This window comes from Crocuta crocuta, unplaced genomic scaffold (genome assembly GCF_008692635.1).
Source record: "Crocuta crocuta isolate KB4526 unplaced genomic scaffold, BGI_CrCroc_1.0 scaffold613, whole genome shotgun sequence".
Taxonomy (NCBI): Eukaryota; Metazoa; Chordata; class Mammalia; order Carnivora; family Hyaenidae; genus Crocuta; species Crocuta crocuta.
This window is the reverse complement of record NW_027528880.1, coordinates 7476-26973: the sequence shown is the minus strand read 5'-3', so window position 1 is coordinate 26973 and position 19498 is coordinate 7476. Positions and strand designations below refer to the sequence as shown.

Genomic DNA, 19498 nt, shown 5'->3' with positions numbered 1-19498 from the left:
TTGTTCTCTCAGTGTTTTTTTATTTTGAGAGAGAGGGGGCGTGTTTTTGTTTGTGAGAGAGAGAGAGTGCAGGGCAAGGATAGATTCCCAAGCAGCTCCCAGTGCAGAGCCCGACTGAGGGCTCAGTCTCACAAGCCGCTGGGAGATCATGACCTGAGCAGAAACCAAGAGTTGGACTCTTGACTGACTGAGCCACCCAGGTGCTCCCAGGGTGGGTTCTAATGTCGCTTCACAATGATAGAAACATTGCTTTCAGAACAATAGTGTTAAAGGTCAGGGTCTCAGGCCTAAAAGCCTTATGTGTGTCTCTCTGATCCGCGTGGAAGTAATATACACAAATACACAACAGCTACTGTGTTGTAGTGGAAACTTCATGCCGGATGGTGAGTGCCCAGGAGTGGGCACCCAGCTCTGCCACACATGGGTCAGTTTCTGTGATCTGCGAAGTGTGGGGCCCACCCCCAGGGTGTTCGCAGGACCCCGTTACCACCCGCTGAAGCGCCCCGTGCCCGACGGCAGAACCTTGTCGCTTTCTTAAGGACCGTGTTGATTTTTATTGAAGGTGGGCGTTCGAGGAAAGGACATCGTTGTTCTGGGCGTGGAGAAGAAGTCTGTGGCCAAACTGCAGGATGAGAGAACCGTACGCAAGATCTGTGCATTGGATGACAACGTCTGCATGGCATTCGCGGGTGCGTGGGGCCGGTGCCCCGGTCCTTAGAGGTCGTTAAAGATTAGAACTTTGGTGGGGTGGCTTTTGAAAGATCTACAAAGTGGGTAAACGGAAGTCATTTAAAAGGAGGTGATTTGGATCTTTGCCAGCTTCACCAAGCTCTCATGGGGGGCAGGGGCGCTCTGTGCTGTTGCTGGCACATGACAGGATCAGTCTCCAGACAGGCCCGGCACGCCTGGCTCTCCCCGGCGCAGTCCCTGCCGTGGGGGCGCGCTGTGTGCTCTGGACACTCGCGCCTCCAGGCAGGTTCACTCTAGCAAGATCCCAGTTGCTGTAAACTGAACTGGGCGTCGTCAGAGGCCTCTGTGCACAGCCAGAGGATGATCGCTCCAGTGTCCATCACCCAGATGACCTGAGAGCCGGGTTTCAGAGAACTGGCCGGAGTATAACTGCTGTGTGCTTATGTGACCCGTGCTTCCTCGATTGGAACCGATGAGGCGTGGCTCAGGTGGCCGTCTCTCTGCCGTTGCAGGGCTCACTGCAGACGCGAGGATAGTCATCAACAGGGCCCGGGTGGAGTGCCAGAGCCACCGGCTGACCGTGGAGGACCCAGTCACCGTGGAGTACATCACGCGCTACATTGCCAGTCTCAAGCAGGTGGGCTTTCCCTGCCTGTGGCTCAGCCCTGGTTACATGGCAGCCACTGCCGTGTCCCAAAAAGTGTCCTGCCGCAGGAGTTCATGTTACCTGTGTGTACGTGTTTGCATAGGTCACTTCAGGGGAATCAGGAAACTGCTCTAATTCCACGCACAGTCCCGATCTTTGTGCAGTGTAACTTCACTGTAGCTTGTCCACTTTGGTGGCATTGTTCTCATTTAGTGGCGTGGGGACAGTCCAAGCTCATATTTCTGGAGGGACTTGATAGTCTTTGTCTTGATGTCTCGAATGGTTGGTTACCAACTATTTGGGAGGAGCTGAGAGCCAGCCCCACCGTCTGGTGAAGTGCTGGTCATTTTAAAGTCAAGTGCGTAGCCAAAAGCGCGTGTGTTGTCAGAGTGGTTCTGGCGGCCTCGGTTGTGCCCTGCGATTCAGTTTGGTCACAGGCCGGTCTCGCACGTCTTTCTGAGCAAAACCGCACGAAGGAAGGAGGACCGACGAGCAGTCCAGGCCCGCCGTCCTCAGCATTTGAACTGCAGATAACCTGAATGTCTCCATCCCTACAGCGAAGGCCCAGCTGTTGGAAATGTCGTGTGTGCGCGCGCGACTTAGGGTGGGTTCCACGGGGCCTTTTGTGCCGAGAAGACATTAACACGTTCCTTTTCCCGCCAGCGCTACACGCAGAGCAATGGACGCAGGCCGTTCGGCATCTCCGCCCTCATTGTGGGTTTCGACTTTGATGGCACACCCAGACTCTATCAGACAGACCCCTCGGGGACATATCATGCCTGGAAGGTGAGGCTCTGACAGAACAGAGGGTCTTCTGGCGGACTTGCCAGGACAGAGTTGCAGAGACCACTAGAAGGAACTGGGTCTCCTGCTGGCGCGTGTGCACGTGCACTCACTACCTGTCTGTCCTGTGACGCTTCTGATGTGGGAGTGAAGAAGTCCGTAGACGTTGCTGTTTGAGACCGTGTCTAACGATAGGCGTGGGGGTATGTGGCACGAAATACGGTCACCTTTGTGTTTTTCAGTAATGAAAAAGAATCCCACTCGGGGTAAGGACCAGCACCAATTCCAAATAGCCCTTGGGGAAAGGAGTCCACAGGGCAGGGCCTGGGGGCCAGGCTGCCTCCGTGACGCACGGCTGGCCCAGGCAGCCGTGGCCATGTCCTGGGCTGGTTTTGGATTGTCATGCCCGGCACCATAGAACGCGTTTCTCTTTCAGGCCAATGCGATAGGCCGGGGCGCCAAGTCTGTGCGGGAGTTTCTGGAGAAGAATTATACTGACGAAGCCATTGAGACGGACGACCTGACCATTAAGTTGGTCATCAAGGCCCTCCTGGAAGTGCGTTTGCATTTGAAATCTGCTGCTTGGGCGGGGCAGGATGGACAGCAGGGAAGTGGGCGGCTGTGCGCAGGCGGTGAGGGCACAGGCGGCGTGCCGGGCCCTGCTCCGGTGGCCCGTCAGCTCCCTCGTGCGGCTGGGGCAGGTGGGGCCAGGTAGCTGGCCCGGGAGCGCGCTCAGGTGAGGAGCAGAGGCCGGACAGGAGGCGCAGGGTAGGTTGGAGTCTTCCATTCACAGCACGCCTGCTGAGGTTGGGGATAGAAGGGGGACTGGCAGCTGGGAGTCGTGGCCTTGGGCTTCGTCAGCACTTGGGAGATGCTGGCAGGTAAAGCCAAAGCAGCAGAGAGGTGGCCAGATGGCCAGGCTGGAGTCCAGCCGTCTGGGCTTCACGGTGGGGAGGGCAGGGCGGGTGGCGCCTGACCTCCTCCTGTGCCTTCCAAGGTGGTCCAGTCCGGTGGCAAAAACATTGAACTGGCCGTCATGAGACGTGACCAACCCCTCAAGGTAATCACCGAGTTTGTTTGCTGTCCTTCGCCCTGGAGCGTTCCCAGGAATGGGGGGTGGGGAGCAGGGACCCAGGGATGGGGGGGCGCCGTGTGCTGGGAGACAGGCCCTTCCCAAGGCTCCCACAAACAAGCGGGAGAGCAGGGCCCGCAGTGAGGATCTCCGGGGAGGCTGGTGCTTGCATGTTCGCAGGCCTGCGCGGCTCTGACTGGTATCACCCGGTCAGGTACACACGGCCTAGTTTTCCTGTGAAAGCAGCCATGCGGGGCGTGTGGCCGGAGCCCCGGCGCCTTCCTCCCCAGAGGGGACACTGGTGCCCTGGCGCCTTGTGTGCCTTGGAGGCTAATCATAACCTTTCTTTGGTAGATTTTAAATCCTGAAGAAATTGAGAAGTACGTTGCCGAAATTGAAAAAGAAAAAGAAGAAAATGAAAAGAAGAAACAAAAGAAAGCATCATGATGATGAAATCTTGAATTGATTTTTAAATTCAAATCATGGATTCTCAAAATGACACGCAGGCATTTCCATTCCGTTCATCTACTGTCCAAGATCTTGCAATAAACTTCCTATTTGTTACCCTTTTTTGCAGAGCGTGCGTCTCTTGGGTGTAGTCCAGAAGGCTCTTCAAAGGGGGTCTGCATGCTCTCTGTTCTTGTCGCCAAGCTGGTGGCGGGCCGGGGCCATCTTGTTGGGTTGGAGTCCAGGCTGCGCCAGGAGTGCACGCAAAGCATGACGGCTGCTGTAGACAGAAGCACATGCGTGAGACGGACGCAGGGACTCCCAACAGAAGGGCTAGCAGACGGACCTCGTTCCTTCCTGACACACATCAGGGAGACCCACACGGCACCCGTTCGGTGTTCAGTCAGAATCCCGCAGAGCAGCAGCCGTGTTCAGGAGTCCCTTCTGGTTTCCGTAAATCAAGTCTTCACACTTCAGTGCTCTCCTTTGAGATCCTGGTGCTGACTGTCCCCTGTGCGCATGCGCTCGCTCGCTCTCTAGCCAGAGACCGTCCTTCTTCCAGGTCCCATGCGGCAGCAGCTTCACCGCCATCCTAACCCCCTGTACCTGCAGCTTTACGGCTTCACAGGAGGCCCTGCTGCCAGTCCGTGACAGAACCGCTGAGTGGCCCCCTGCCCCACCAGGCGGTGGCACAAAGGGCCCTTTGGCTGGATGCCCCTTCCAGCTGTGCCGTTGGGATCCCAGGGCTCTGCTTGCCACCTGTGTCTTCAGCCTCTCTCGCTGGGTTCTGAGTGGCACGTATACATTCTATCTTCTAAAAAGGAGTAGAAACTCCCAAACATCTTAAGCTCAGCATAGAATGTACAGTTGTCAAGATCTCAGTATATGAGTGTTAATAGCAAAGTTAGTCACTGCTGTGACTGGACTATATTTAGATTCTCTAAAGGAAATACCTATCTAGTGAACACTGAGTCACCTACTTCATTTAGGTTCGTGTCCTGGCCACCTGCGTCTAACGTGGACGCTATGGGAGATTTTAACTTCTTGGCCAAAAACGTAAGTTGGTCCTCCCAAAAATGACGGTGGCTGAGAACTTGTTGAAATTGTGACAACGACCACAGGGCCAGGACGTTGCAGGCCAGCTCCCTGCTGCCCGGGCCTGCTTGGGCCCGACAGAGCCATGGGCAGGCACTGAGCTAGGGGACAGGCTGGATGTGGTGGGCCTTTCAAAGTCCCCCAGGAACCCATTTAGTGACATGTGGCGCTTCCAGTCCAAACAGCCACGTGTGCTGTTCTGTATGGTGTGGGGGTCTAGCTCTGGACCAGGCCGTGGGGCACTGAGGACACGCAAGCTCTGGGCAGCCTGGAGAGGGTGGGGTGGGCAGTAAGGACTGTCGCCGAAGCGGTTTATCTGAGGACAGAGCTTTTCCAACTAGCTTGTGTCCCCTGTCTGGAAAGCAGAGTGGCTCATTCCAGGAAGGTGGCCCACTGTACACTTGGGCTGGCTCATGCCCTTTACCCAGACCAGCCAGGTCAATGTCACTCAAGAGCAGATGTCCCCCAGGATCCTACCAGCTGGAGGCCTGAACACCTCGTGGTGGCTGGGCACGGACTCTGGCAGCACAACCCACAACGATTTACTCTCAGAGAAGAAAGTTTTAAAGGTTTGCATGTTTATTTATAATTACAATTTACATTACTCCAAGAGAGCGACCCAGTGCTATGTTCTAAGTCTTAGCCGTTAAGTCCTACAAAAATAAACCCAAGCTTTTCCAGTAACTGAATCAATACAGAACTAAAGCCTTTACAGCTATTTAAAGGGGTTTAGTTACCAAGGTGCTTATGTTCAACACGATGCCCTGTCCCTCAGAAGGGCGCATGCTTATGCTAAAGGTCTGACCCATTTACTCATGCAACGAATTTATATTGCCCACCCTCCCTCCACCCACCTGTAAAACAAAAACACAGAACTATTTACAGTCGAGAAGAAATATGTTCTCGGTCAACCGACCTTGCAAAAAAGACTGGCTCATTTCCAAGTGGATGAGACACTGAATGGTGGCCAGAGTCCAACACTGACTGGCCTGGATCAGGGGACGGCAGGGACAGGGCAAGAAGGGTAGGGACAACCACAGGCCTTTGGTCCCCAACCCTGATTCCTATGGAAGCCAGGCTCTGAGCAACACCTATCTCATGTTCAGGACCCCTTCCTAAGCCTCCAGGACTTACCCCCATCCCGCCCCCACGACCCCACCATCCCTCAACCTTGACATCACAGCTCTGGATGTAAGAGTNCACCCCCACTCTTCCTGCCCAGGCCCACCCACCCCCGCCCGCCCCCAGGCTGGCCCTGCCCAGCTCCTGAGACCCTCCCCCCGGGGACCCTGGGGGTGCTAGGCCAGCAGCACCAGAGGCCAGTTGGGTTATAAAGAGGCAACTGGCTGCCACATTTGCCAAATAAGATTTGGTTCCACTTTAAAAAAGTCAAAGCTGTCACACACAAAAAGTCACAAAGTGAGGATCAAGCTTTTGCTCTAGAAACCTTTTTCCAAAATACCAAAACCTTAGAATTAGGCCGAGTGCAACTAAAGAAGAAAGACAGGCCAAAATACCTCAAAGAGGTTACCCACGAATACTTCCCCCCAAACAAGTGGTTCTAACTCAGACTGTGTCCAAGTCCAATTAAGTCCAAAACATAAGTAGTAGTATGGGGACTTTCCACACTCGGTAATCAAAGTGGCCCACGCGTCCCCGGTCAGGGCAGCGTCTTCTGATAACCTGACACAGCTTCGTTTCTGTGCTGCCTCTGCAGGCTCCTGCAAGAAAGGGACGGGACACTGTGTGAGTGCGCTCAGCACGTTCCGCTAGGCGGCCGCCCGCAGGAGCCAGGCACGTGGCCTCCCTCCCGCTGCTATCAGGCCGGGTCCCCGATCACAGCCAACGAAAAAATCCTCTTAGTGCACACTGGGCTCAGGGAGCAAGCTCCAGGTTCCCAGGCACCCAGCTGGGGTGGGCCAGCACCCGGCACCCCTGCAGCCCACTCCCCACCCAGACCCACGGGGCACACAGGCGGCCTGAACCGTGTTTGTGCACACCTGGGGGTCCCTGCGGGGTGGGGAGGCCGGCTCGTGACAGCTGTCCTTGCCGACCACACTGGAGTAGCAAGCACCCGGTCCCCCCACACCCGGACCCGCTGTCCCTAGGAGCCTTTCCCCCCGCCCCCCCACCCCACCCAGGGGTGATTCAGAAGGTCAAGGCCCTCATCTTGACCCCGGAGGCTCCTCCTCCTGCTGAAGCCAGGGCTGGCGGCTCCTGGACTCCTAAGCTCTTCCCGAGGAGGGTGCCTACCAGGAAGTGCCCCCCCCAGGGCCCTCCCGCCACGGGGCCCAGAAGCTCCCGTCCCTCACTCACCTGCGGCCACATCCTCACACCCTGCCGGTCCCTGCTCTGTGGGAAGTTGGGTTGCGGCGGGTCGTACCGTTGCCCCTGCCCCCTCGGAATCCACCCCTGAAGCTACGGCCACGAAGAAACCTTCCCGACACCCCAAAAGTCTCCGTGTTGAGCTTCCGCTCTTCAGCCCACGTAGTCCGCCTAGAACTGGACCACAGACAGGTATGTGAGACCGACTGCAGCGGGCACCCGCTCACGGCTTCCGGAGCCAGTCCAGGGGGACGGGAGGGTGGGCAGGTGGAGCCATCGGAGGGGACGACCTAGGCAGGACCCCGGAGCCAGAGAGCCCACCCTGTGGGTGCTCCCAGCTGCACTGCCACCCACTGGAAGGGGCTGCCCAGCGTGAGCCATCCTGCTTTTATCAACTAAGGTGAGTGCATGACGCTAGACGGTGCCCGTGAAGCTCCCAGGATCCAGAGCAGACCAGGGACCCCTCCAGAAAAGTTTCTATTACACGAGGAGGAGGCTGGGCTAAAGGGAGCAGGGTCTCCAAGAACACAACGGTTACTGGGGGCAGTGGGGCCACAGCAGCGACCCCGCACACCACCCAGCACCCTTTGTGCTGAGTATGTGGCCAACACCCGCCTGTGCGTCTCATGTTTCCAGGCACCGAGCTCCATTGGCCCCACGGGCTTCGCGCAGAGCCAGCAGCTGCACCCTTCACCCGCCCAGCCCGAAACCCAGATGGTCGTTTTGGTTCCCCTCCCGTCCGGTTGGCAAAATGCAGGGAGCAGCCAAGCTCTCTCCTCCACCGCCACCATCGCCCTATTCCGGGCCCCCAGGACTGCTAAGAGGCCTCCGGATGAGCCACCAGCCCCTCCTGCCTGCCTTCGCATTCTCAGCAGAGATGGGGGAGAGGTCAACTAGCACCACCTCTGGCTCCGACCCGGACAGCTGCCCACGGCTCATGGCACACAAGCTGGCCGTCACCGTGACCCCCGCTCACACGTGTCCCCCCCCTCGTTGCTGACCGCCTCTCTGGGAATCTGCTCCAGTGCGCGGCAGACGCACACAGCCTGCCTCACCCCACAGCCTGTGTGTAGAAGCTTCACTCACCCACACACGGCTCCCAGCACCACACAGTGTGAGACCTCTGTACTCAGTTTACCCCTACCTGCCACCCCCGACACTGCCCAGCCTCTCCCCTCCAGCTCCCAGACACATTTCTAGCCCATACACGCACGTGTTATCTATTTTCCACGCCAGAACATAAACATAGGACAGCAGGGTTTCCCCCCTGCACTGTGCCCTCAATGCCTGGCAGGGTCTGGCACTCTGTGCGTGGAACGAGCGGACACGGGTTCCATGCCTGCCCATCCTGTACCGTCTGGCCTGCACGCGGGGCAGCATCTCAGCACTTCGGGGGGCAGAGACTGTGTGTGTGCCCAGGGTCCCAGCCCCAGACGGAACAAGCAGGCCAGCTGCAAGCAGCAAGGGGCTCAGGCCACCAGGGCCAGCTGCCAGGACAAGGTCATGTATAACCGAGTCACACGATCACTCAGCCGGTGGCACGGTGTAGAGCCCAGCCTCGGCGGACAAAAGGGTAGCAAAGCCAAGACGGAAGTCGAGGCTGGACTTTGGACAGACCCTCAGGTGCCTGTGACAGCCAGGGGTCTCACACTGCCACCTGCTGGTGCCACTGCGACAGATGCGCTCGCGTGGCAGAAACCTGACTAGGACCTTAGACTTGTCCTGAACTAGGATGGGAGCCCCGTCTTGAAGAGAGCACACCCCCGGCTCCGGAGTCGCGAGGCAGGAAGAGTGTCCTCCTGCGGGCGCAGCCCCGCCTCGCCGGCCCCGAGCGCGGCCCCCTCACCTGGTCTTGAGCTCAGAAGAGATGTTGTCAAAGAAGGACTTGGACTTGTCGTAGTAGCAGTTGGGCCCCAGGTGGTCTTCCTCAGCGGGAGCCTCATCACTCTGGGTCACCACGGCCGGGTCCTTCTCGTCCCCCTTCTCAGCTCTGTCGTCTGCACAGAGAAGCAGAGCACACCGGGATGCTGCGAAGCAAACACGGCGCTCCTTCCACCGGGGCGGGCCCCCGGGCCGCAGTCCTCAGGCCTCAGAAATGAGGGGGAGGAAGGGTGGTCTGTGTCGGACGGGCCCACCCTCCCAGCTCACTTGGCCTGCTCCTCGCCCCACGAGCAGTTTGCACAGCACCCTAAGACTCGTTCTCACCCAGGACTCCCTTAGACGGCCCCGCCCCCACCCTTCTGTTCTGCGCCTGCAGCTTCAGATGCTCCTTGGTGGGGAGGGAACTCTGCACAACGACAAACACCTTTAAAATTCAGTTTCTTCTTAAACTCTTTGTCCAGCTCCTCTCTGTTGAACTGGGCATTTGCACTCTCAAAATCAAAGTCGCCTTCAAACTTGATCGTGTTCTCTTTGACGTTAGTTGGGCGGTTTTGCCCTCTGGAGCGATTCCTCGTTCGTCTGTTCCCTGCGAGAAGGAAAAGCCGGAACTGGTGAGCCGCCAAGCTGACATTACTCCCCGTGAGATGAATGACAAAGAGAGACAAGGCTTGCTGAAGCGGACACTGAGCCCCGGCACCCCCGAAACCGTCACGCAAAAGGCCAGGCAGAGCACAGCTGGATGGTTCGTGGCGCCCCAGAACTCAAGTGGCAACAGCTGTTACCTGATCTCCTCCTCTGAGGTCTTCTGTTCTCATCGTTCACCTGCCCTTGACTTTGCACAGCTGCCGGCTGAACTACATCTAAGGCGCAACAGGGAAGAGTAAGGCAAGCGCCTACTGAAGCCGAGCCCCATGGCGCAGGCAGGGTGGCGCTGACACGGGGGCCGCGCAGCAGGGCAGGCCCTGTGAGAACCCCGTGTTTAGGATGGGGGGCAGGGCTGGGGGCTTTTTAATTAAAAAAGGAACAAGAAGGACGAGAGAAGCCCAGGAAGCGGGGCGCCACTTTGAGGCCGCGAAGCAGACAGCAGAGGGGGAAGGGCAAGTACCGCTGGTGGCCTTGCCGCCTGGCTGGGCTGGACGCCCGTTCAGCTGCATCCCCACGGCGGCCTTGCCAGGTAACAGCTTTCTGGCGTTCAGGTTATCGACAGAACCCGTCTGGACGGCCTGCTCCACCATGGGGCTCTTGCCAACTGGAACGGATGGAAAGCCGGCTCCTGAGATGGAAGGGAAGGAGGGTTTAGGACCAGAGGGGAGACAGCGTCCCGGCCCTCCAGCCGCTCCCTTGGGCGGGGGGAGGGGCAGGCCGGGCAGGTGGAGGCACCGGCTCGAAGCTCTCCCGATCGTGGCGAAGCCTCCCGGCCCAGCCCCTCTGCGACTAGCCAGGCGGCAACACGGCCAGCTCACCGGGGCGCCCTGAGCCTCAGGACCACCATGCTAGGTAACCCCGAGGAGACAAAAGCACCCTGCCGGAAACGAACACCTCCCAGGCGGTTTACAAACAGCTTCCAAAAGCCACACAGACTCTAACCCCGAGGGGGCTCCGTGGTTCCGAGATGCTGGCAAATTCACGGCGTGAGAATTTGTTTCGTTCCAGGCCACACTGGACACCAACCAACCCAGTCTGGGACCTTCTAATAAATGGTCATTCTTTAAAGTTAAATTCTAGAACATGGCTGTTTCTGTTCGAGACATAACAAAACCGAAAAGGATGAGGTAATAAAAGCCAATTACAGAAGAATAACGCATCTTGAAATGACAAAGGCTCCCAGGCTGCCCTTGGTGGTGGGGCGACATCGAGTCTGTCCCTATGACAATGCAGTCCCAGCCCTCGGGGGAGGTCCCAGCTCCTGAGGGGTCCTCGGAGGCAGGAAGGGGGAGAGGGCATGCCGCCCACACTGGGCCGTCCCTCTTCACCCTTCCCGGTACAGTCCAAACGGGGCACTGTGGGCTGGGTGGAGGTACACAGAGCCTGGAGGCAGAAAACCAGTGCCCCGAGCACGGAGGTCACCATCAGGAGAGGCGGCCCACTAAGTGTGAAGACTGGCTATTTCAGTTTTCTGGGTTTTCATGCGAGACAGAAACTACGGCAGTTACCGTGAAATATTCCTCAGGACCAGATCAATAAAGGGCTTCCAAGGCAAACTGGAAGGGCTCCCTGAGTGGTGTGCGCAGATGTGCTGTGACAGGGGCTCCACGCTGGAGCACCGTCCCCGGCCTGCCACCTCGCCCAGCAGGGCCCTCCCAGGGATGCAGCCCGGTTGCTCCTACCAAGCTCGACGGGGTCAGACTCCGGCTCACCCGTTCTCGATAAAACCAAACCATTAAGCTCCCCTTGCCTAAGAGCAGCTTTATGCCAGCAATCTAAATGAACTCATGAACGTTTTAACTGGACAAAAACATTACTGCTTCTGTATCATGGATACACTGGCATCCGTGCAGGAGCAGAAAGCAACACGTGCAAACTAACAGACTGGCACGGCTGCTCCAGGCAAGACCCTGGGTTGAGCCTCCGCAGTGGTGAGGGCGGTGCAGATGCGCTACCTTGGACAGTCAGGCATGTGAGCCTCAGCTCTCCAGTGAAAGAAGACCATCAGGAAAGATTAAGAAGCCCCAACAGGCACCACGGCTCAGCTGAAATGGGCAGGGCACACTGGCAGGAAGGAGCTGGTCACCAGGCCCGCACCGTTCACCGAGTTGAGCGAGTCTCCCAATTCTAAAGGGACTTCACGTTAGAAGACCCTCAAGGCTCCTTGGATGGGTGACAAATGTGGCACATGGCTCCCAGGACAGCATGTGAGTTTCTCAGGGACGCTCCCCTGCAGTACCGCCCAGCAATCCAGAACCCATTCCAGACCAGCCGAATCCCCAGGGAAAGGCTTTCTGTGCAAAGTTTCGCACATCCTAGTCTCAATCCAGGCCAGAGCAGACCCTGGACCCAGATAAAGTGCAAAAGCGCTTGCTCAGTTCTAACTCCTTCTTTAAAACCATGGNCCTAGAAATAAATAAAACATAAAAAAAAAAAATTTAAAAAAAAAAAAAATAAATAAAACCATGGGAGCTCATTAAGAAGTCATGACTACGTAGCGAACCAAACAAATAACTTAATTTGCGAAGCCCGCAGGTTGATTATCTGCTACAGCTACTGTGGCTCTAGGCTCCTAGTTTACCCCCTTGCTCTCGGGATGGCAAGGCAGCACGCCTGTCTCCCCAACTGTGGTTACCCTTGGACGTGAGCTGGTGTGGCTCTGAGGACATGTCAAGCTCTGAGGCGGGCTGTGGAGACGGAGAAGAACTAGGGCTGGAAGCTGCGGCCGAGGCTGGAGGGCTCACCAGCTTCTCTAAAGGAAGACAGAGGAGAGAAGAGCAAAAGAGAAAGTACGCAAATAAGTAACGAGACACCGGTCCTGCGTCCAGCAAGCTCGGAAAGAGCCAAGCGACCTCTCCTCGGACACGTGGCTCACACAAACCTATTCTAGAAACCCTATGAGCCAGGTGGAGCAGCAGTCCGGACGGCGTGATTCAGGAGTGCCCCCAGAGCCCGCCCACAGCCCCTCGCTGGGGTACAAGCCCGCCAACGGCACGGTTTGAACGCCTCGAAGAGCTGTGTCCCGGGCCAGGCGGCCTGTCCCGCTACACATGCGGAAGACAGCCTCACTCCGGGGTCCACCCGCCTCGGGGGACAGAACTTTGGAGCAGAGCACGGACATTAAAAGGACTGCAACAGATGGGTGTCGGTTTAACTTCTGCGTTCACGGGCTCACAAAGGTGCCAATCGTTAGAACCCGTCTGTAAATCACACAGACCAGTTGTTTCTTGTTGAAGCAAATAACGGGCCATGACTTCCACCCAGACCCAGGCTGACGTTTCACTGACATTTCAAATGAATTTTGATTGGACTCATCTGTCCCAAAACTCAGACGAGCTCTTTTACCCACAAGCGAAGAACTGTGGGTTCTCGGCACTCTAACCAGTTCAAGTTGCACTGAGTAAGGTGTTAAGTGTGCGGGACGAGAACAGGACAGGAGCGGAGTGGCCCCGCCCCCCGGAGATGACAACGCGAGCCGACCAGACAGACAGAAACAGGTTACTCACCGAGGCCCAAGGAGGCGGCGTACTGCTGGCTCAGCAGGGAGCTGGCGGCCAGTTGGCTGTAGGGCGGCATCCCTCTGAAGGGGCTGTAAGGCACGTGTGGCTGGAAGGAGGCGGCCGAGCCTGAGCCCAGGGAGGACTGAGCGACGAGACACACGGATGAGAGCAGCGCAAGGCAGTCCGGCTCGTCTGCCTGTGTTCCCGGAGGCTGGGGGCGAGCTTCCCGGAGCACCTAAGGGAGCTCAGAGCTGCCTTTCCCACAGCCCGTGGGCAGCTCCGCCGGTCCGGGTGGCTCTGACCTGAATTCCCCTAACCTGATGAACCCCCTCCGATGGCTGCCCACCGGCTGTCGTTCCATAGTGCAGCCTCCATAAGAGGACAGAGCGGCCGTCCTAGATCTGGCCCTGCCCCCAACACGCAGCAGCCCAGCCACCCAGTCCCCAGCGTGCAGCGTCTTGCCGGTCCCCACGCCCTCAGGGACACTGCTGCCTGTTGCTCCCCAAAGGCCTCTTCGTCCCCCCAAGGCCTGACTCTGGTACTTGCCTCTTCTGAAATCTAGAAGTCTCCCTCCAGACCTTTCACAGGTCTGGCCCGGGGCTTCTCCATGTGTCCCCAGAGCCCCCCCCCGGGTGCATGCTCCTATCTTCCAGGGAGCGCGCTCAGTCCCAGAGCCTCCCGCAGTAGGGAGGAGGAGCCAATAAATATTCAAATTTGCAAGTCGAGAAAATATTAAGCTAGGCTCCCTGGTAATCCTGGGCAAATTCTGCCCTAACGCAGGAGGCACGCATACGGCCTAAGAACCGCCAGTTCCGTGTCTCACACGCTGGGATTTAAAATCCGGACAATGTCAAGACAGCAAGTCCTGCGGTCCCGACCCAACAGGAAGGACAAATGTGATTCCCCCAGCCTCCCGGGATGACTAGAAGTGCCACCCCTCCTCTCCCCCCACCCCCACATTCTCTATCCCACACGCGCGCGCGTGCACGCACACACACGCACACACGGTCTCACTCTACAGCACGAGGCACCGCATGCTGAGGTTAAGCCCTTCCGCGGGAAAGCAACAGCCTACGCACAAATTAAACCACTTTTCATTAAGGCTATTCCTCGAGTTGAGTGCTCCCGCCAGACGGAGGACACCAAGTTCCACTTGGAAAGCGTCACCTCTCGGAACGCGTGCCCGCGCCAGGAGCAGGGCAACACACTTACTTGAACGATGGCGGGGTCCTGAGGGAGCGTGTGCTGGGCTTTCGGAGGCTCACACACGGTGATATCTTTGATATCGCTTCCCCGGAAAATGATGTACTCATAGATCTCCTCGCGTGGGGGGGCCGGCCTATCTGTGGGACGGTCTTCCGTACCGAAAGACCTCACTTGGGAGTTGAGAGAAAGAAGGGTTAGGTTGTCATCCTCGGCCAAGGGCGTCCAAGCCATCCCTCTGCACGGCAGCCCTCAGGCACTGGGCCCTCGGTGCCCTGCACCCCGCCCGCCGTCCACCTCTCAACGGTACTCCGTCCCCCGTTTCCAACCTATGGTGCCTATGAGACCCCGGCTGGCAACGCTCCAGAAGGTTCTGGGTCCCAGAGACAAGTTAACAACTGAGGCCCACAGTCCCCTGAAGTTGACGATTCTTAACTGTGAGCACAGGAGGGCCAGTGCCCCCCCACAAACAGTCCGCTTTGCAGAGCACCCGTCTACACCAGACTTCCAAGATTAAATAGCCTGCCAGCTGCTTTCTGCCTGAAACCTTACAGCACCGTCACCCCTGGGAGTTTGTTTTGTTAGGAGACAAGCCTGCGGGCTGCTACCCGCACCCTCCCACACCCTCCCCGGGAGGGGCTCTCATGGAAATGAAGGCAGACTCGGGCCTGGACCCACACACCGCCAGCCTGGCTCTGCCCAAGGCCTTGCTGGGCTACGGACCCTTCCCGGCAGGGCTCAGGGTCTCTCCAGGTCTCTCCTCCTTCAGGCTGTGGGAGCAGCGCTGGGCCCGAAGCCGCCTCTCCCTAATCGGAGCACGACTCCTGCTAAGGACCAGAGACTCTGGGCCTCAGTTTCTCCAACGGGGACAGCATGTGCCAGACGCGCTCAAGTGCCAAGGGCATACGCCAGCACGTAACCTTGCAACGCCGGATCCTCTCCTGAAGCCCCACAATGGGTCTCTCCCCAGAACTCGAGAGCCAGGCTTTAGAAGAGCACCCAGAGTTTTGACTGTGTCCTGAAGGCCGAAGGCTCCTCCACCGTGAGGAGCAGGGAAGCCGGGCCCTGACCCTCGACACCCACCCAACACCCCAGGTTCCTGCAGCCCTGGCTGTGCCCCACTGCTCTCCAAGAGGCGAGGAGAGGACGCCAGCCATCTTCCCCCAGAGCAGGAAGACAAAGAAACTTTGGAGCCGCCGCCTCCTGCCTCCTGCCTCCACAAGCGGGGAAAAGGTTCTGGACTCCCCTGGAGCCACGTTACAGCCTCCTTCCTGCAAGTCTCCCCGGGAAGGGGCGGCCACAAAAGGGGAAAGCCACAGACCGAGCGTCTGCATCAGGGCAGGCAAGCGCTTGAAGCGGGGGCACCTAGCAGCCGGCCGATGCTCCTCTCCTGGCAGGAGGCTCCATTAAGACGTGGTATTTGTTCAGGCTCAAGGCCCCAGCTGCTTAATAGGTTCCAGAAGGGCTCGCAAGAGTCGCGTTCTGGGGAGGCCCCGGGAAGCCTCAGGCCCCTCGCCCCGCCCCTCCTCCGCAGGGACCGGGATCTCGGCGCCCGCCGCCCCCTCCGCCCAGCCCAGCAGCACCGGCCCGCCACCTGCAGAGCTGGGCTGGGCGGAGGCGGGGGCNCCTGTCCCGCGAGCTGAAGGCGGGGTTCAGGGCCCCTGCCCGGGAGGCGAAGACGAGGTTTGGGTCCCTCCCTGCGAGTGGAGGCGGGAAGTCAGGAGTCCCTGTCCCGGAAGGTGAAGGCAGGGTTTCAGGGTGTCTGTCCCGCGGGGTCAAGGCGGGGTTCGGGCTGCCTGCTTGCGACGTGGAGGCGGGGGCTCGGGAGTCCCTGCCCAGGGAGTTGAAGGCGGGGCTCGGGGTCCCCGCCTGCTATGTGGAGGCGGGGGCTCGGGAGTCCCACCGGGAGTCGAAGGCGGGGTTGGGGGTCCCTGCCCTAGACGTGGAGGCGGGGGCTGCCCTCTGAGCCCAGTGGCAGCTGCGGGTAACGAGCGCTTCCGGCGCGTCAGCCGCTAAATATAAAGTGCTGAGCGCATCTTCTCCTTTAATCCCTCCCCTCCCCCAAACCTGCGGTAGCTTCGTGTCCCTTAAAATAAATCCCAGCCCGCCACCAGCGCCTCAAAGCCCCGCCTGGCCTGGCGCGCCCGGCTCGAGCCCAGAGGCCTCCTGGACGTCCTCGGTGAGCGGCGGAGAGGGGGGCCCCCGACTGCCCCTGCGCAGCGCTTAGCCGGCAGCCACGGCGAGCGCGCACGTGTGCGCCGGCTTTTTGTCCGTCTCTCCCTCCTGACCCGGCCCCTCAGATCAGGGACCAGTGCTGGGCCCTGGAAGAGACCTGGTGGATGGTGACAAGCATCTTATAAAAATGAAACAATGAAATAGAAAATATCAGGGCATCCCACATAGTGAGAATATTATTTTGCATTAGGCCACTTACATGTGTGAGTATTTAAGGGGGTACTCAGTCGAAATGTGAAATGTGTTTCTTCGTACCACGAGTGCCCAACAGAAGAATGAAGGCCACTGCAAAGAACAACCTGAGCCACCCTGCAGACTAGGCGTTCTGACTCCCCTGGTCTTACAGAAAAGGACTTAGAGCCAGCCCAGGTGCCTGCCCCTCACAGAACACCCTGGTCCCACCAGCACCCAGCCACGCCCAGTACCAGAACAGAAATGGCTTTGAGAGGGGCGCCTGGGTGGCTCAGTCCGTTGAGCATCCGGCTTCCGCTCAGGTCATGATCTTGCAGTTGGTGGGTTTGAGCCCTGCGTCGGGCTCTGTGCTGACAGCTCAGAGCCTGGAACTGGTTTCGGATTCTGTGTCTCCCTCTCTCTCTCTGACCCTCCCTGCTCATGCTGTCTCTTTCTCTCAGAAATAAATAAAACATTAAAAAAATGTTGTAAGAAAAAGAAATGGCTTTGAGGAAAGGGAGCAGAAGAGATGGAAAAGTCTTCAAACTGTATCTGCCAAGACTCACCTGTGCATTCTAGAACTGATTCTTGGCTAGTGGAAAATTGCTCAGGGGAGGAGAGCAAGGATAGGACAGCTATGGAATTGCTCTAGCCCCACAGAGAGATCTCTGGGGATTGGGGCATCCTGCTTCTAGAAGGGAGGCGGGACCCTCCCTCGGTGCGGCACAGCCTTGCCCTCAGAGCGCGCCCGTCTGGAGCAGCTGCCGCCCCAGGTCTCCTGATCATCTCCGCAACCGTCTGGCCCAGTTGTCCCCTGTGTGGCCGCGGCCCTCCTTCCCCCCACTTGCCAGCTCTAGAACATGCCTTGCCCAATGTTACAGATTCCATGCCTCCCAGATCCTGGTTTCTGGGCCACAGGCCTCTGCGTGTTGCAGGTGGGGAAGGGCTTTTCACTAACAGGGAGTTGGTTCTGTCTTGGAAAAGAGAGTTAGATCCGAAGCCTCAGGACCAGGGTACATTGTAATTCTCAGAGACCTCAAAGAGCCTACAGGCTCCTTGGTATGCAGCTAGGTGGTTCCCTGAGGACATTAGCCACGGGGCAAATGCCCAGGCAGGGCAGAGGCTAAAAATATATGGGGCGCACAGGCCCAGGAATGCCAGCACTCCCATTCATTCCTTGGTGTCCTGCCCAGAGTGCAGGGTACTTGCAGAAGGTTTGAGAAGGGGAACATTTGTGGCAGGACCTGAACTTGACTCCAGAGGCCATCGGTGTGGTCCGTGCCCCAAGCTGGGGCACACCCATCCAGCACCTCCGCCCTAAACAGCTCTTCCCCGAGCTTTACCCACTTGGTAATCGCCGAGCCTTAGACTCTGAGCCAGGGAACCCTGAGCAGTTCGGACTCCCTCTTTCAGTTTCTCCATTTGTCCAATGGAGACTACAGCCGTCCTGGGCATCTCGTCGGGGCTGGCGAAGAGCCTGGAAGACGGTGCCTGTGGGGGCCTTGGCGGGGGCGGGGAGCCTACAGCCTGGGCCCACCCAGTGGGGGCCTGGCTGTGCTAGGACCACAGAGCCAGCTGCCAAGGTTCCCGCTGCAAACATGAGCCGCTTACTAAGCACCTGCTGTGTGCATGGAGGAGAGTGAAGTGGGCCCTCGTAAGGACGGGTGTGAATATGTGGGTGTGGGACGCCGCCCTGGGTTCCGTCACAGGCTGGCAGCGTCACACAGGCAGTGTCCTGCAGTAGGAGGCACATCATCACGGGACAGCACTGTGACTCTAATGTCCCCCTGAGAAAGAATGAGCCACGTGACTGTTGGTTTCCCAGGTTTCATTGCTTATTAGGAGCAGAGGTAACAGCTGAGTAGATTCGAAGACTTGTCAGTAATAGGTGATCTACAGAGTGGAAGTCAAGTCCGTGGGCTGAAGTGTGGGAGCATGCCAGGGAGCCAGGGCCTCAGCCAACCCCTGAGGCTGGCACAAGGGAGGGCAGATGCTCCCCTCTGGGGGAGCCCTGGCGCACCTGCAGAGAGCGGGGCCAGGAGGCAGCTGAGAGATTACAGGTGGGCTGCGCGGAGGTCAGGGCTGGCTTTGACGGTACCACCTACTAGGTTTTCCCATCAGGGAAGGGGGCTGGAGGCCCAGGGTGGGTGTGTTCCGTGGCCGGAGGAGGGGGGAGAGAAAAGACAGGAGGGGGTCTCATTGCTCTTGCGTAGCCAGGACTTTGGAGGTCTGACCTGCTCTCTGTGAATCCAGTTAAAAATCCATTTCCTCCTGCTCAGGGCCTTGCAGGGCTGTTTTCCTTAGAGACTTGGGGGCACCAATAGGTGAGGGCCTGAGGTTCATGCATCTCGCTCCCCCTTCTCCCCCCCTCCCCCCGCTAAGTGCCCTGGTGTGAGGGAGCCAGGGAGTGAGAAGCACAAGACAGACGTTAGGACCCCAGCCCCGGCAAGCAGCCCCGGCCACCTTTCCCGTCTGGGCAGAGGGCTGAGCAGAGTTGACGGGAATCCCCAAAGTGAGCTGCCCCTCAGAAATTCAGAGGGAAACCTTCGAGGTTCTGGAAACAGGAAGGGGCAGCAGAGGAGGCCCGAGGGGCTTCTCGCCTGGTGGCTGTCAACTCCCCTGCAACCCAGTGTTTGAAGAGTGGGGACGGTGCGGGGGGACAGGTGCCTGGGCCTCACTGCTGGAACCCGGCCCAGCGCCTCTTGGCTGTGGGCTCTCCCAGCGTCCCCGACCTCCAGACCCCACCTCAGAGAGACGGAGCGCCCAACCTGCGGGGAGCTGCTCACGCGGGGCCAGCGCACAGAA

At 58.5% G+C, this 19498-nt stretch overlaps 2 protein-coding genes across 6 annotated transcripts; one reads left to right on the top strand and one right to left on the bottom strand.

Moving 5' to 3' along the window:
• Positions 1-550: 550 nt before the first annotated feature.
• Positions 551-3755, top strand: PSMA7 (proteasome 20S subunit alpha 7). The gene is made up of 6 exons (XM_077756838.1): positions 551-689; positions 1203-1327; positions 2000-2122; positions 2556-2675; positions 3117-3179; positions 3546-3755. Exons 1-6 carry the CDS (start codon positions 677-679, stop codon positions 3636-3638), a joined length of 537 nt encoding a protein of 178 aa, XP_077612964.1. The 5' UTR covers positions 551-676; the 3' UTR covers positions 3639-3755.
• A 2200-nt stretch (positions 3756-5955) lies between these two features.
• On the bottom strand, positions 5956-15742 carry LSM14B (LSM family member 14B). Of its 5 annotated transcripts, XM_077756825.1 has the most exons (10): positions 15609-15742; positions 14297-14460; positions 13091-13226; positions 12220-12336; positions 10045-10212; positions 9722-9799; positions 9364-9525; positions 8905-9055; positions 7050-7235; positions 5956-6454 (listed from the first exon to the last, which is right to left on the bottom strand). In XM_077756825.1, the coding sequence occupies exons 1-9, from the start codon at positions 15619-15621 to the stop codon at positions 7064-7066; spliced, it is 1161 nt and encodes a 386-aa protein (XP_077612951.1). In that variant the 5' UTR covers positions 15622-15742; the 3' UTR covers positions 5956-6454; positions 7050-7063. The 5 variants fall into 5 exon arrangements, with proteins under 5 accessions (XP_077612951.1, XP_077612948.1, XP_077612950.1 ...); XM_077756822.1 differs by lacking the exon at positions 15609-15742 and having other exon boundaries at positions 14297-14536; XM_077756824.1 differs by lacking the exon at positions 15609-15742 and having other exon boundaries at positions 13091-13190; positions 14297-14536.
• Positions 15743-19498: the final 3756 nt, after the last annotated feature.

Excerpts from the sequence above, each read along its gene's own strand:
- LSM14B (XM_077756822.1), bottom strand. The coding sequence starts at position 14,521 with ATGGCTTGGACGCCCTTGGCCGAGGATGACAACCTAACCCTTCTTTCT. Across the intron at positions 9,800-10,044 it reads AGGCGGCAAGGCCACCAGCG|ATGTAGTTCAGCCGGCAGCT; the intron begins GTACTTGCCCTT and ends GTTGCGCCTTAG. Across the intron at positions 9,056-9,363 it reads GAAGAAACTGAATTTTAAAG|ACGACAGAGCTGAGAAGGGG; the intron begins GTGTTTGTCGTT and ends TTCTCTGTGCAG.
- PSMA7 (XM_077756838.1), top strand. Across the intron at positions 1,328-1,999 it reads ACATTGCCAGTCTCAAGCAG|CGCTACACGCAGAGCAATGG; the intron begins GTGGGCTTTCCC and ends TTTTCCCGCCAG. Across the intron at positions 2,123-2,555 it reads GGACATATCATGCCTGGAAG|GCCAATGCGATAGGCCGGGG; the intron begins GTGAGGCTCTGA and ends TTTCTCTTTCAG.